This window comes from Cornus florida, unplaced genomic scaffold, assembly GCF_030987335.1.
Source record: "Cornus florida cultivar Cherokee Brave unplaced genomic scaffold, ASM3098733v1 CherokeeBrave_3.0.0_Hap2_Chr02, whole genome shotgun sequence".
NCBI classification, from domain to species: domain Eukaryota; kingdom Viridiplantae; phylum Streptophyta; class Magnoliopsida; order Cornales; family Cornaceae; genus Cornus; species Cornus florida.
Genome location: NW_026775572.1, coordinates 20956135 through 20973025, shown reverse-complemented (window position 1 = coordinate 20973025; position 16891 = coordinate 20956135). Strand labels below are relative to the sequence as shown.

General features: G+C 34.1%; 1 protein-coding gene across 1 annotated transcript; it reads right to left on the bottom strand.

Annotated features, from left to right (window-relative positions):
• Window positions 1-9946: 9946 nt before the first annotated feature.
• LOC132294169 (protein SHORT HYPOCOTYL IN WHITE LIGHT 1-like) lies at window positions 9947-15152 on the bottom strand. The gene is made up of 4 exons (XM_059791928.1): window positions 14826-15152; window positions 14481-14711; window positions 13411-13476; window positions 9947-10436 (listed from the first exon to the last, which is right to left on the bottom strand). Exons 1-4 carry the CDS (start codon window positions 14982-14984, stop codon window positions 10281-10283), a joined length of 612 nt encoding a protein of 203 aa, XP_059647911.1. The 5' UTR covers window positions 14985-15152; the 3' UTR covers window positions 9947-10280.
• Between the last annotated feature and the right edge of the window lie 1739 nt (window positions 15153-16891).

Here is a 16891-nt window from a genome sequence, read left to right as displayed (position 1 = left end):
CACTCAACAAACAATCGGAATAAACAAGAACAGTGTCTATTAAAGAATTGAATTGCTTGGTCCTTTATTGGAGGTCTCAACCTCTATTTATACACAAAAGTTGGTAGAATTATAGTAGGACTCGTGTTGCTTGTCCTCCAATTCTTTCCATATATGACTTTCTTTACAAAATAGAGTTCTTTCCATTGTATGATATTTCCTATGTTGAATTTGCTTTGTATAAAAACTTTTCATCCGAGTTGACTCCTTTGTTAAATAGGACTGAGCCATATTTAGTTATACTTGGGCCAGATACGATTTGGTGTAAGTGACTTGACTGATGGATCAAAACTCCAACAGCGGTGATGTTGGGCTGATCGGTACTTTTGTCTGGCTTCAGAGGCCCAACATAAATGATAATGGGTTAAAGCACAACGTAACTTGGGCTTGATCTGGTGGGCTTCTGAGATCTCAAAAATGCAGATTTGTATAAAGGTGACGTGTCTCGTTCTTATTGGAGGAAAATTTTTCCCTCCACAATTATGATTCTGTAATGCTCTGTATGATTCGGTTTATTCAGATTTTGATTATACTCTGGAACATTATGTTGTAAGATATTTTCTTGAAAATTGCAATAAATTGTTTTCATATTTGATTATGTGTCTGTGGTTATGATGACTCGGTCGTTGGGTTAGTCCGACTGGTTTAATCTTTTATCACATTCAACTGAAAGTACCCATGTTCTTTGATATATATATATATATATATATATATATATATATATATTTCCGTCAAATTGCACATTGAAGAAACCAAACTAGGGAATCGAATGGGTATTTGCGTATGCTAAGGCCACTATATTTATATATATTTTTGAAAAGCTCCGTATCATTTGGATTATTCCGAGTTTAATTATACTCTGATTAATTATGTTCTTTTGATATTTTCTTGAAATTTGTAATAATGTGTTTTCATACTGAGTGTGCGTGGTTATGATGGATTGATCTTTGGGTTCAGACCAACTGTTTTAAGTTTGTCACATTCAATTGAAAGTTCTCATGTTCTTTGATTTATCTTTTAGTCAAATTGTAAATTGAAGAAACCAACTAATGAATCGAATGAGTATTTGTTGATGCTAAGGCCACTATATTTTCAACAAAATTAAGTTTCTATGTTTTAAACTTTCTAATGCTACTATATTTGCTTCATTTATTGTGTGTCTGTTTTTATTTTTTCGCTTTTGGTGAAAAATCACAACTTGAAAGTTGTCATGATAATTGTACTGTTTTGATGAAATCATTGGCGATTTTCCTTATCAATCATATCACGATAGACCTTTTTTTTCGGTCCTTTTGCTCATATACCATCATATATATGAGGGTCATTCTAATAATTTTATTTGATTATTTCGTTCTTGTATAACAGCTTTTGGACAGCCAGCTAGTGGGGGGCCATCAGTGTTTGGGCAAACAGGAAATCCTAACTTTGGCAATGCAACACCTTTTCATTCACAAACAGGAGGATCAATATTTGGTGGAACCTCAACTGGCTTGTTTGGTGCAACTTCTTTCTGGCAAACCGGAAATCCTAACTTTGGCAATACAACTCCTTTTCATTCACAAACAGGAGGATCAATAAATGGTGGAACCTCAACTGGCTTGTTTGGTGCAACTTCTTCTTCAGCTTCTGCATCATCATTCAATGCCACATCGTCTCCTGCATTTGCATTTGGAAGTTCGACGCCTGCTTTTGGCAGCTCTTCATTGCCCTTTTCTGGTTAGCACATTAATATATTTTTATGATGCATATTTATTTTGATTTGTTTTGTATGTTAGTTTCTTTTCTCAATCATTTGTTGATTTCCATTTTTTTAGCCTTTTCTCACCAATCCAGATGGTGTCTTGCTTGTACATGGGCCTCCTTTATGATGTGATTTCATAACCATGTATTTTATAAAGTATGGTTACATTTGATCAACATATGTGATATGACTCTATTTTGTTTTACATTTTCCTTTTTGAATAGAGAAGGTGAAGTTTTACTTGTTCGGAGCTCCAATAACATAAAAATGTGATAATGGCACTCCACTTCTGCACTATTACACTCCAAATGGTTCTTTTAATTAAGGAAATTACACGATTACCCCTCAAAGTGAAGTGTAAAAGGGGGGGCTGGAGGGCAAGAATACAAAAAGTGGAATGCCAATACCATTTTCCTAACTTAAATTGGAATAATAATTCTTTTATATTTATATTTGACAACACTAGATTCTTTTTGAATATATATGTGTTAGTGTGTGTGTGTCTATATATTTGACTTCTTTATGGATCTAGTGAAATGTCCTGTGTCCTAGAAAAGGCTCAGGAATGAAGTTTTGGAGCATATATGTAGTCTCAGACCGCAGGTTTTATCAAGTCACCCTTCAGGAATCTATTAGTGTAGAGAGGGGAAAGAAATTCAAAATTTATTTAATGGTTGCAAGTTCCATTTACAATTGGGAAGGGGTACATATGAGCTTAGAAGAGCTCACATTACCAATCATTACCATTCATTTGTTGGGAACTGTTTCAGACAATTTTTCATCAGTGCGATATTTTTCAAAAGTTTCTTGTGTAGGGAGGAACATAGGGAAACAGATCTACAGTATAAGTTTGATCGTATTTTCACTTGTAGGAGAATAATCTTAAAAACCTTTTCTATACTACAGATTCCATCAAACTTGAAAGTGTGGGAGATTGATTTAAATGTGTTTATTCTCATATATTTCAAATTGCAAGCTATAGTTATTTACATTACAAAATGGTCAAGGAACATTCACCATCCATAACTCATATATTCTTGATGGATGAAAGTTTAGAAAAAGTTAGATATTCTTTTCCCTTTCAGATCTCCTTTTATATATATACTAACATACTTTGGCACTTAATTTGCCTCTTTCGCACTGCTGTTCTATATGTTCCTTGGCAATTGAGATAACGGTGTTGAGCTTTTCTGATCATCTTGTAGCATATTAATAGCAATTTTAGGTTATATATATGTGTGTGTGTGTGTGTGTGTGTGTGTCTTCTGCCCATCTTTTCTTGATTGTCTTATAGCTGGAAACTCTCTCTTGTGCCACTTCACAGGATTTTCTATGTCCGGGCCTACATTTGGAGGATTTGGTTCATATCCTAATCAACCTATTGTATTTGGGAGTGCATCCCAACTAACCCAATCAAATTTTGGAAGCACTGTATTTGGTATATGTACTCTCTTTGGTACATCAAATCAACCTGCATTTGCTGCTGCTGGCCCGGCTCTTACTGGAACAAGTAATGCAGCCTTTGGTGTTACAAGCACCCCGGCTACCATTCCAAACTTTAGCCAACCATCTCCTTTTGTGACTCAGACTTCCCTTTTTGGTAAGTAGTTTCCACATTTATTTTTTTAACTTGCATAAATATGCACTGTTAAATATCTTTTGACAGGCATGAGAGCATTGTATCAAGTCATCCGAATTGGTGTCTATTTTGCAGGAGTCCAGACAACCCTGCAAGCATCTGAAAGAACAGGCATTAGTCAGTCAGCTTTTGGTGGTCAATTTGGAGGAAGTAGGGTCGCAAAGTATACTCTTAACTGCTGAGGTAGATAATTGGAGTGACAGATGATCTGCTGGAAAACATCAGTCGATTTCCGCCATGTCAGTTCACAAAGACAAAAGCCATGAAGGGTTGAGGTGGGAGGATTATCAGTTAGGAGATAAAGGTATGCTTTAACACTTAGTGCATGTGTGTGGCTGCATTTCTCTTTTATTTGGTTTTATTACAGACTTCAAAAATGGCATGTACGAATGACATTTTTCTTTATTTGATAACTCATTCAGGTGGGCGTGGTACTGTGGGTCAATCTACCAATGGGATTTGCTTCACTTCTTCCGGTAAACAGTCAAACCCATTTACTCCTTCGACAACACCTGGCCCTCCATCTGTGAATCCTTGGACTTCCACAATCAACTCCAATCCATTTTCCCCCAAAGCAACAACTCCTAGCTCTTTTATGTCATGGCCCTCCATCTTCAATTCTACTTCTTCCTCAACCACTTCCAATCCATTTCTCCCCCGAGCAACAACTGGCTCTTTTATATCGTCGCCCTCCATCTTCAGTTCTACTACTTCCTCAATCACTTCCAATCCATTTTTCCCCAATGCAACAACTCCTAGCTCTTTTGTGTCATCGCCCTCCATCTTCAATTTTACTTCTTCCTCAACCACTTCCAATCCATTTCTCCCCCAAGCAACAATTTCTGGCTCTTTTATATCGTCGCCCTCCATCTTCAGTTCTACTTCTCCCTCAACCACTTCCAACTCATTTCTCCCCAATGCAACAACTTCTAGCTCTTTTGTGTCATCGCCTTCCATTTTCAATTCTATGTCTTCCTCAACCACTTCCCAAAGCAACAACTTCTTAACTTTTTTGTGTCATCGCCCTCCGTCTTCAGTTCTACTTCTTCCTCGACCACTTCCAATCCATTTCTCCCCCCAAGCAACAACTTCTGGCTCTTTTATGTCGTCACTCTCCATCTACAGTTCTACTTCAGCTCCAGGAACAGCTTCAGGACCTAGCTCTGGCTTAAGTCCCTTTAGCAGTCAGTCATCCCAAGTATTTCATGCTGCTTCCTCACTTGAGCAGACAAATTCTTCATGTGGGCAGGGCTCTTCTTCATTTGGACCTGGCAATGCCCCTTCCTTAAGTCAACCTAACATGGTCAGTGCACTATCAACTGGATCAGGATTATGGGGTACAACATCCCCACTTTGCGTAACCAATCCTGTAAGTTCTCTTTTTCCCTTTTTGATTAGTACAAAGATTGTAAGTAACCCCATGATATTCAAGGTTTAAAAATTATGATTCTTCTACATTGGCATCTTCACTATGTTTGTTGAATGTAGTTCAAAAGGAAAAAGGTCATACTCATCTCCTTTCAAACCTTTTTTTTTTTCTTTATGATTTTTTCATTTTACATTCCTTCCAGTTTGATTTTGGATTGTTACATCGTAGTCATGTCTAGGAACTCGATATTTTTTTAATTATATTTTCTATGTATTTTTTTGACTCCAAGTTCTAAGGGGCGAACAACATGCTCAAATTTTGAGTTGAGAGATGGCATAATCTTTTCGAGCACACGAACATCTTCGATCCTATCTCCATATCTTCTAATCTGATTAACGATAGTCAATGTTCTGGTGAAGTATTCATAAATTGACGCATTGTCTTTCAATTCACCCCTTAGAACTTGGAGTCGAACTTTGATTGTTTTTTCAATCCCTCGATGTGCTTTGCGAAGGATTTCCTATGCTTGCTTGGAGGTGTTGATGGCGGAGATCTTCTCAAAATCTCACTTGCTTCGTGGACACTTTGATAAAGTAGATATAACACCTTCTTGTCTTTCTTTCTGACTTCTTTGAGCGCTGCCTTCTGGGCTTCGCTTAAGTCATCTACTTCCTTTTTTTGAAACTGGTTCATCATATCCATTTTCAATCAAATCCCACAAGTCTTGTGAGCCAAGGAGGACTCTCATTTTAATACACCAATTCTCGTAGTTGTCTTTGTCCAAACACGGAAGCTGGGGTTGGAAGAAATTGTTGGAGGATGCCATCGTTTGCTTTAGCACTTTGGGTGCTTGATTCTGACAAATTGGAGCTGAATTTGAATAAAAGGACGTCGCGGTTGCGTCCGGAACGGTCCGTTTAGCTAAGAAGCTAAACAGGTTTTTGAACTGTCCAAATCGGCCTAAAAATGACCCGAAACAGCCAAAAACAAAATTTGGACCAGTTTGCTGACACGTCAATTTGGATACATTTCTCCGGAATATTGTAAATGGAATACAATATTCCGGAAGAATGTATCACGTGGCTTTACTTTCAAACAGAAATATCAGAAATCAGGATGGGAGTATAAATTTGACATGTAGAGAGAAATTTGTTAAGGGTGTGCAGGGGGTGTATTGCTTAAAGCGTGAGAATCAATTCCAAGGAATTGTAATACAATATATATATATATATATACACATAATTTTTATTCGGACACAAATGTAAACCTCGAGAAGATAATCAACGACCTAAACAAAGTATGAATCCAATTTTGAATCCTATATATATATAAATGTAAATCAGGATGAAATTAATTTCAAATGTTCCTCAGGATGTGTATGTGTATGTGTAGGAAGAGTGTATGTGTTTGTGTAGAGAGAGAGTTGCTTAAAGCGCGAGGAATCGTAAGACAATATATAGATATATGCACACATAATAACATAAATGCAAACCTATGTTTGAATAAGTTTGAATTTGTTAGAGTGTATGTGTATGTGCGTGTGTACATAATACCAAAAATGTAATCCTCGATGATAGATGATGTGTATTTATAAGCGTGACTGAAATGAATCATCTTTAGGGCGGGAGTCCCAAATTTCAAACTAGATGATAGATGATGTGTATTTATAGGCGTGACTGAAATGAATCATCTTTAGGGCGGGAGTCCCAAATTTCAAACTAATTGGTGCGCAGAGCATTTTACACAGCGAGCTGCAACCAACGACGGTATCAGTACACGTTAGCACGTGGAGGAGAAGGAAGGGGTTTGGGCTAATTAAAAGATAGAAATAGAAATATATGCAGCCCCTCTCGACTGAGAGGGTAAGACTTAGGACGGTAAGGCACGTTCGGGCCCAAACAAAATTCCAATTTTTTTCTTTAATTTATTCAAACATGTTTAATATTAATATTTGGTTTGTAATTTTATTTTATTTTATTTTTTAAAACATTTTAGACCAGATTAAAATTGGCTATAAATATTTAATTAAAATAGATTTATATAATTACAAAATAAATAAAGGGTAGAGATGAATATTTAACATATTTAGAAACGTTTATAATAAAAATTAGTAATTTTACTAAAAATCGCTAAAAAAGTATCACGAGCATCTTTAGTACTTGTGTTATAATATAATATTATTATAAATTTATATTAATGATTGTACTTTCCTATTATTATTCCCTTACTTAATAAGTCTGTTATTTCCTAATTTGTTTTATAAAAAAATATTGTCGTATTCCTAATCAAAGAGTATCACCCATACCTTCCAAAAAATAATAATAATAATAATAATAAAATATTACCCATCACCAATTCTTTGAATAGGGAATTAGTCACCAAAAAATATTACCCATCACCAATATTTTTTTCTTCTAAATACATCTGGTTTTAATCTGAAATATTTGATTCAAATTGATAACTTGGATCTGAATTTAATAATTAAAATTTGATAACTTGGATCTGAATCCAATAATCTATTAGTCAAACAAAATGAATGATCAATACTTAATTATTCCATAAGATATAATCTAATAAATAATATGCTATATATATTATATATTTACTGGAATATAAATGTCATAATTTGTAATATTCACATATTATTAATGGTGTTTTTTTTATCATTTTTTTTTTTTTTTTCGTCTCTATTTTCTTTCTTTCTCATTCAAATACCAATTTTCTACTCGATATTATATTTTTATTTGTGCATTATTTGCTAATTTATTTTGGTATTAATGTTTTAAAACCAAAAATTACACTCTTAACCAATCATGTCGATTAATAACAAACAAAATTTTCAAGTTGAATTCATTTTTTATTTTGTAGGTGATTTTCAGATCTGACCAAAAGGGTAGTGCCAAGGGCTTTTCTTTTTCTCAATTTTTGAAATAGTACTACAGGAATGCATAACAGCGTGGCGTGTGCATATATGAAACAAAAACAAAAAAATCGTGCAGACATCCTTAACCGATTCTGAGACCAGCACAAAACAAAATCTCCAACATACTAAAGTCCTCTGAACAATCTCGATCTGAACAATATTCCCACCTGGTGCAATCTCTGAACAATATATATATATATATATATATATATATATATATATATATATATAAATGCACATATATATAATTATATCCACATAAATAAGGCTAAAGAACATTTTTCTCAGTTCTAATCTATATATATCAAAGCATATACTTCCATACTTTTTACTTTTTCAACTTAATTAATTAACGATAATACAATACAATTATATATATCCTATTATCTAATTAATTGAAAATTGGCTATTTTCTTAAGGTGGGAAAAAAAAACAAATATAAGATAGTAATCATAGACTCAGTATTAAAAAATCAACAATTTTCAAAGAATAAATAAATAATATGAAGTTCCTTTGGTAACAGTGAAAGAGACAAGTGTAGAAAACACCTAAAGTATATTTTGCGTACCACTTTTACCCCTATTTTAAAAAGTGTCTAAAAAACACACTTAATCTTTTTACATTGTACAAAATATCCCTTCTGACATAAATTAGTGTTGTAATACCGATTTTGACTTTTTACTCTTCTGAAAATGTCCAAGGGGGTATATATGCTACTAATCTCATAGTATAGGGGTGTTATGTGCACATTACCTTTTTCTTTTTCTTTTTTGAAACTTTTTTCTTTATATATATATCTAAACATTTATTTTTTTTTTTTTTTTTTAACTTTTGAGAATTTGTAGGACAAGGATTTAAATTTTTTGAGATTTCGGTTTACTTTTTTCTACTAAATTTTTTTTTCTTTAATTTTTTTTCGTACCAACATTGTTAAACAAAATAAAAAAGTTGAAAAAATATTCTCAATATCAATGTGCACTAATTTTCGAAGTTTTAAAAATTTTTGTTTTATTTAGTTTACATTTTTTTTATTTTCTATTTTTATCTTTACTTTTATTTTATATTTACTTGTCCATTGTCGACGTCCTTAGGGATGTCAATTTTTACCGCCCCGCCCCACTAATAACGGATATGGAAATACTTTTTATACCGTTTTGGCAGGCATGGATACAAATTTTGTACCTGTCGTGGGTCACAGGGTGGGTAAGGGTTCAGTATACATATCCTAGGGGCCCCGCCCCGCCCCGCCCCGCCCCGCTAAGCATATAATTATATTTAATATATATATATAATATAATATTAATAACTTATTTTAGCGGCTTACCTAGTTACCCATCTCTTACAATCCTAATTTGGGATGTAAACTTGGTATTAAATATGTTTTTGTTTTGTTTATGGTGAAAGTTGGAGCTTAGAACTTCTTATGATTTGATTGTATTAAACTTTTATTTTTGTTTATTATGTTCTCTGAATTATGTTATGTGCATGTTATTTATTTATTTTTTTGTTGGGATACACAATTTCATTTATGTTGTGCCATTCCCAAACTTTCTACATTTAAGTAGCAGGAGTTTAAGTTCAAAAAAGTGGGAGAAAAAAATTTGTTAGCGGGGCGGGTAAGGGGGCACAATATTTCCCAACAGGGCGGGGCTGGACATGAAAATCCAACCTGTCGCGAATCTCGGAGCGAGCATGGACTTAACAAAAATTAAAAGGGGCGGGGTAGGATTTAGGGAAACCCGCCCCGTTGCCATCCCTAGATGTCCTCCTATGGTCTCATTTTCTGACATTTTATAAAATTATTTATTTTTATATATTTTTTAAAATGGTTCAGTAAGGATAATTTAGTCAACTTAGGATTTAAATTTGTCAGATGAGCCTATTTGCACCAAATTGAAACCTTAAGAGTTTTTTTTGCACGAGAGAGACATCCTCCAATAGTGTCATTTTCAGTCATTTTACAAAATTATTTATTTGTATATATTTTATAAAATGATTCTAAGGGTAATTTAGTCAACTTAGGATTTAAATTAGTCAAAGGGACCTATTTGCATCAAATTAAAACTTTATAGGTGTTTTTTTGCGCACTGTAAGCATACTTTAAAAGTATTTTTTGCACTTGACCCAAAAACACTGGAAGCATAATATATATTGAATATATATATATTTTCTTTATATTAATGTTGGCAAAAACATTCAAGTACAATCATACATACTTCAAATGAAAACTGGAACTATGAAGAAAAAATATATATATTTTTATAATATTTGTTTTTGGCCATTTGTAATTTTTTAAATGACGGTTATACAAAGAGTTCTGCCCACGGTGCTTTTACTTGTACACTAAAATGAGGAAAAAAAGTGCTGGTGTTGCTTGCCCCTTGTGCTCGTCCCAGCATTTACTACGAACACTCTTTGCTAGTTCAAAAAGAATTCACCAAAAGATGGATACAATTTTGATGCCATCTTCTCAGCATCCTCAAGTTCGCGTGTTTCCCTTCCTGAAAATTTGCTGCAATTGCCTTTTTGGATCATCCTTCAAAGTTTTCCTCTTTAAAGGGTGGACATATCAAGTTGCAGGCCGTGTACCAGTCCAAGCATGGTGCTCAGCATCAAATTCATTAACCTTAAGATTGCGGCTTTCTTGTAAATAGGACACGCCAGCCCAGATACCGCGGACAAGTAAGATGCTCACAAACACTACACTCCCTAGGGTGCAAATCACCTGAATATAATACAAACATACAAGAAGTTTAAAAAAAAAAAAAAAAAGAAGAGAAAATGCAGTAACTAATCATATTACGAATCTCAATTCATATTGATTTACATTCTAAAGAAATATGGATATATGTCATCATCTTCGAAATATACAAAAAGAGGCATCCATTGCTAGTAAGTATTTTTGGACTGTTGGAATGCCGAATACATATTTCCAAACCTTGCATATCAAGGTTATAGAACCATGACTGCAGTTCCAACTTTTTTTATTTTATTCTTTTTTCGGTAAATCAATTCATTAAAAAGGAAAAGCGGAAACTATACGAAGGAAGGGCTAAAGCCCACGGCCCAAAGGCGACAACCCAGGAAGGCTACAAGCAGCCCAGCCCAGGGACAAAAGAAAAACATTGCAGCAGCAATGAGAGACAGGGACAATCATACTACTTTCAACATACGCACACAAAAACTAGACGTCTAGGTTTGAATAGTCTTTAGTTACCATGGGCTAAACCGCAAATTGTTATTATCTAAACAGTTTGGTTGCTGCTTGTTTAATTTAACATGAGATGATGAAGACTGACAAGAAGCTAATCTGCCAGTCTAAGACCGAGCTTTTCACAAAGAACATGAACTTCATATAATTCATTTCATCTTTATAAAGTGCAAAGCAAAAAAATTTCCCTATGGATTGCAACAAGGACAAAGCAAAAACATATCTGTTCTCAATCCATTTCCACACTATTTTATTCATAGATTAAATAGAGAGTGTTGAGTCCCGTCACACTTCAAATTCTGAGAAACTTGAGAACACCATGGCAATTTTTTGAATAACCTTTTAGGCAAAACACAGGAGCAGAAAATATCAAAGTTCTGTCATTTCACAACTGTGGATGGAGGAAACAACATAAAGATGCACAATTCAATAAATTCTTGTTGCTAAGAGACTAATAGAGGGGGTCATTACTTGGTCCAATGAAAAAAGCTAAGAGAATCAACTGTCGCGATGCTGGTTTCGAGTGTTAGGGCAGCCATTTTTTCCAAAAGATGACAAAGGTTAAGCCTGTACCTAGTCCACCCCACCCAGCATATGGAAACCAGATAATGGTTATTTCCTCAAGACATAAAAGAACATGGAAATATAATCATTTCATTCAAGAGATTAGGTATTTATTAGTATTTTTTACAAGAGAGATGGTTATTTTTTACATAGACCGACTCCAAGGCGAAGAGAGAAAGCAGTTACTCTCCTCAATTTTAGGGATCACTTTTATCCTCTGTCAAGTAGATTTAAGGGGAAGTTTCAGTAAAGAGTTCTGCACTTCAAATTTGTCTTATTAGTTAAGTTTTCCTTTGATCTTTTGACCATCAGTGCCTATTTTAACTAGAGATGACATTTAAGTGCTTTTTGACCATTGGTGGATGATTTTATCAGGCATGTGCACTATCTTGTTAGTCTAGATGTCAAGTATGGTCATATCGAATTTCTGTAAGTAAATTGCCATACAATAAAGTAAAGCACTGCAGTTCTTCAATTTACCACCGGGCCATTGGTCTACGCTGTAGGGGTACAAAAGAATGACTGAATCGATAGTTATCTTCAATAGTTGCCTGAACTAATTCAAAATAATATTTTATCATTTATTACCTTTAAGTTAGTATACAAAATTAGAATTAGTAAAGGCACCATATTCAAGTGATAATAATAATTAAGGGTAGAAAAACACAATCCTAAACTCAAAAGAAGTGCCTACAATCTAAAAGTACTTAGAAAAATTATAATGTTGGTAACTGGAAGATATGTTGTAATTTGGCTATTTTTTTTTTCAGTTTTGGTGAATTAGGCAAATAAAAGTAGTACTGAATCAATCATAAATTGACAAGGTTGGATTGGGGGAAAGGACAGATGCTCCAATTGATGCCAATGAAACATGTGAAAAGCTAAAAGTAACAACAAAGTAGAAGCATGAAGCAAAAGCAGTAGCATTAATAAGTCTATTCACAAGTGTGTACCACTAACAATCTAATAACATGCAGATTGACCTGTCTAAATCCTCTTGGTGATCTGATCAGTTATATGAAAATTTTGACGACAGGAAGTTTGTGGTTGGAAGTTAGGAGTTTAGTTAGTATAATAGAGAGGCCCTCTTGAATGTATTGATATGACATATTTGCGTCTTCTTTAAAACAGTTAAACTTATCAATATACACAAAATTCTTATTTATTGTTCCAATAGAATGTACTAATATGCGCCTCAGAGAAATTGCACCAAAAATGTTCAATTCTTCTTGCACTGGATTGAACAGAAAAAATCTGGTACTCTATCTTTGACACTGACATTAGCACATGATTGAAAAGAATTAAAATAGTTAAGATATATTTTAAAAATGTATATAACCAAATATGAAAGAGCTCCTTAGTTCAAAATACATAGGAAATTTTCACAAGTAGTTTAAGACCAAGTAGCAATTAAGCCTACCAAAAATATAAGGCAAAGACCCAACAAGTCACGAATCAAAATTATGTAATTCATGTACATTTCATGCGCTACCCCTATTCACATTAGCCTTATAGCTTATATCAAAATATATATGCCTATTGCTGCTATATTTTTGCTGTTATAGCTATCCTTGCTTTCTCGTGCCACTTCCTATGTCCCATGTTCCGTTAGTATTTACTTCCCAAAGAAAGTCTATCGATATTGTTATTCTCCCTGCTTTGTACAGGGAACATGGTCCCATCTACCTTGTACATCTTTTGTGATAAATACAATATGTACAAAATTGCCTACCAAATAAAAAATAATAATAATAATAGACATATAGAAGACAAAAGTTTCAACCTTTGGACTAAGGGCAAAATCTAAATAGCATGCAATGAATTTCCATTCTCAGAGAAATGGAATTTCCATTCTCAGATAATAAATCAAGAATGGCATAAAGTAATATTCACAAGCGTGCATCTAAAAGAAAAAATACATTACCTCAAGAAATGCCTTCAAAACCCACAAAAATGCCAGAATTATGACTCCATTAACAGAGAACCCCACCTATGTTGAACAAAGAATAGATTGTTGATCTCATGAGGGAAAAAAAAGTAACAGGCCCAACTAGTTGAAATGAACATAAATAATCTGAGATAATATACCACTAGGTTCATAAATTGCAATAAAATTTAAAACTTTTCAGAGAAACAAATGAATAAATCTCAAGACCATATATTTATTCAAACAAGATTACTGATGAATTTATGTTGGTCTTTGAAAAATCATGCTAAGCGACACAAACTTCAATGACATGTGTCACCAAAGTATGTTTTAGCAGTAAAGGACAGTTGAACAAAAGTGTATCATTTTTTCCTTGCTGGATGGCATTTTCAATTTGGATCTTGGACATCCATATTCTTATATAAAGTGTCCAAAGACACCTTTTCTTTCTCCATCAGATGTAACATATGCCTCACACTCCAAAGAATGAAGTTCAATGACCACAAAATCATGATCTTCCAAAGCAAAGTTAGCAAACCTTTGAAAACCCACAATAAAGCCTAAACAACATTATCGGCATCTACAACCATTCACTTGATGTTTCATTTGCATAAATTGTTCTGAAATTAAGAAGGAAAAAAAAACCTTAAAACTGAATCATCTGAAAGCTTTTGTAGCAATTAGACTAAATTTTTTAATTTTTTTTTAATAATTTATGCATAATTACAAGAGTGCTTATTTACTCAATTAGTCCAAAAAATGGCAGCAAATCAGGCTTTTTAAAATAAAAAAAAATAAAAAAAAATCCAAATTGAACAAACAGAACCCCAAATAATCCCACATATTAAAATCAGTCTTGTATTACTCCTGCATATCCCTCAACTCAAATTGCAACTCTCTTTTTTCCCCAAATTGTGCAAACTGTTACAAAAAACAGTTGGTTCCCAGTATCTTCCAAATGTGATACATTCTTGAGGTAAATTGATGCATAACCCTGATACAATACACACTACACCAAAGGGAATGAGTTGATACTTGATAGATGAGAAATGATAGCTGAGACATACCAATTTGGTGGAGATGTTGAGAGGCAGAACAGATCGAACGGCCTTCCTCGCCTTTTTTGAAATCTTCTTGAACACATTCTGGACAAACCTAACCAGAAGATCCAAACTCCGATCTTCTTCTTCTTCTTCATCATCATCGTCTTCATCTTGATCATCATCGTCATACTCTTCAATGACGACGCCGCGATTGCGGCTCCAATTGGGACGATCATCCACCAAGTTATTGCCTTCCTGTACAAATTACGATGCTTAATTAAAATGCCTTTTCAAATCGCTCTCACTATCAGATACATATATATCTATATATATATATATACACACGAAGATATAGAGAGTAGGAACAACCTGTGGGAAATTGGAGATTCGTCTGGAAGCTTGAATAGGAGAGGTTCGGTGAAGCTGAAATTGGGGGATACTGATTTTGCGATGAGAATTGGTAGAGCGAGAGAGGGTTCGTGGAAAGGAGGAAGAGAGAGAGGAGGTACGAGTGACTGATGATGCCATGTATATATCTATATTATAGAGAGAGAGAGTCTTTGGTTGCAACACACAGAAGATTCACAGTTAGTTCGTACACATAAAACAGACATGATGAGCTGAGGCTAATTTTTAACTGGTTAATGGGAAAAACACTCTCTAAAATTTGTACTTTCATTTTTCCTTTTTTTTTTTTTTTTTTTTTCAGTAAATTCGGTAATTCAATCTGATTTATGTATAAAATATGTTTTTAAATTTTTTCTTTCTTTTCCACAACAAATTTTAAAAGATGAGTCAAAGCAAAGGTTAAACTCCAGAGAGTGTTGACTTAAATGTCCTAAAAGTGGGGTGGATAATATATGAGTGATATTAAAACCTACAAGTTAACTCAAGCCATAATCAGAATCATAGTACCATCTTATACTATTTTTAGCCACAGATCCAAACTGTCTTTAAGAACCAACACTATTCAATGATGTCAGCTTATTAATTTCATTGGTGCAGTTTAATTGGTTCCGTCGAATATGATTCATAATTTGAGTTGGATGTATTTGGGTGTTATAATTTGTTTTTATCTGGTTGAAAGTTATTTATAAATATAAAGTAAAAATGCTTAGCCTTTTTTATTTTTATTATCTTCAAAACATTTTAAGTATTTCAATCTTTAAATTTACTATATCATGTTCCGCTGCATTCCTTGAGCCTGATGCAAGAAAAAAATTATACTAGTAAAAACTGCTTTTTGCCTGAAGAATTAGCACCCAAGATTTTGGCTTTCTCTTCATGTTTTCGTATTTTTCAGAGTCAGTATGACACATTTTGTCATTCAAAAGCTTTGGAACGTACTAAACTACGAATCACTAAAATTGAAAAATAGAAATACAGAACACTTGACTTACCAAAAAGAGACTTGAGAACTTCTTGATTAGTTGGTTTTTAGGTGAAAAAGATTTGGTTCCGTAAGAAGTAAACTAAATGATCCAGACTTACCATTTGATGGTGTGACAGTGAGGCAGAGCTCAAGCAAACATAAAACCAAAGACCTCCCCTAAACAAATCAAAACTCTAAACTCTTACCATAACAATGTAACATATCTATATCTATGCCCTTACCACAATTCCACTCTTATCAACTTTCCATGCATCAAGAATTCTTGTCCACTTCTCTGAGAATCAACGACAGCCCATGAAACTAGCCTGTGAAAAAAACCTATGAAAACCCTTTACCAGTAAACTTTCTAAGTTATGCGTCCTTGAGGGAATTAACAACTTTAGGGTTGTCGAAGGGGGCCTTCGTCACTCGAGCTGCGTACAGAAGGAATGACATCTGCGGTTCTTGGAGCAAGAGCCCTAGGAGCCATGCTATCACAGTAGAAGCTTTGGCAAGACCACATGAAGCAATAATTGCAGTTATCCCCAGAGACAAATTTCACATCCATACCATCACTTAGCTCTAGGTTTACGAGTCAGCATAGCATTTGGTTTAAAGCTCCAGCCGTTTATTTTTTTACCAGGTACACAAAAGAGGCCTTTTTTCAAGCATCACAATAATTGGAGCAAACTCATACTAAAATCAGAACTATTCATATAGAGACTCAGGAGAATGTAAACAATTTGATACTTCTTCTCTTGGCTACTTTGGCAATCACCGCTTACACAGTTGTTGTACTCAACAAAAAGAGACCTGCTACAAGATTTAAGTTCGATGCTTAGCTCTGCTCCATTCCCTGCTAAAGGGCAAATGGAATGGAATTGCAACTGGATTCATTTTCTTCGCAGATTGGATCTATTCAAGAAACCACTTCGAAGGACAGAAAAGCAAGTTTGGGGTCATCTAGCAGATCCAATTACGACTACAGAGCTACAATACAGAGGAAAGTAACCTGCTGTCAATTAAATAATTACTGGAAGCTTGAGATTCACTGGGGTTATTA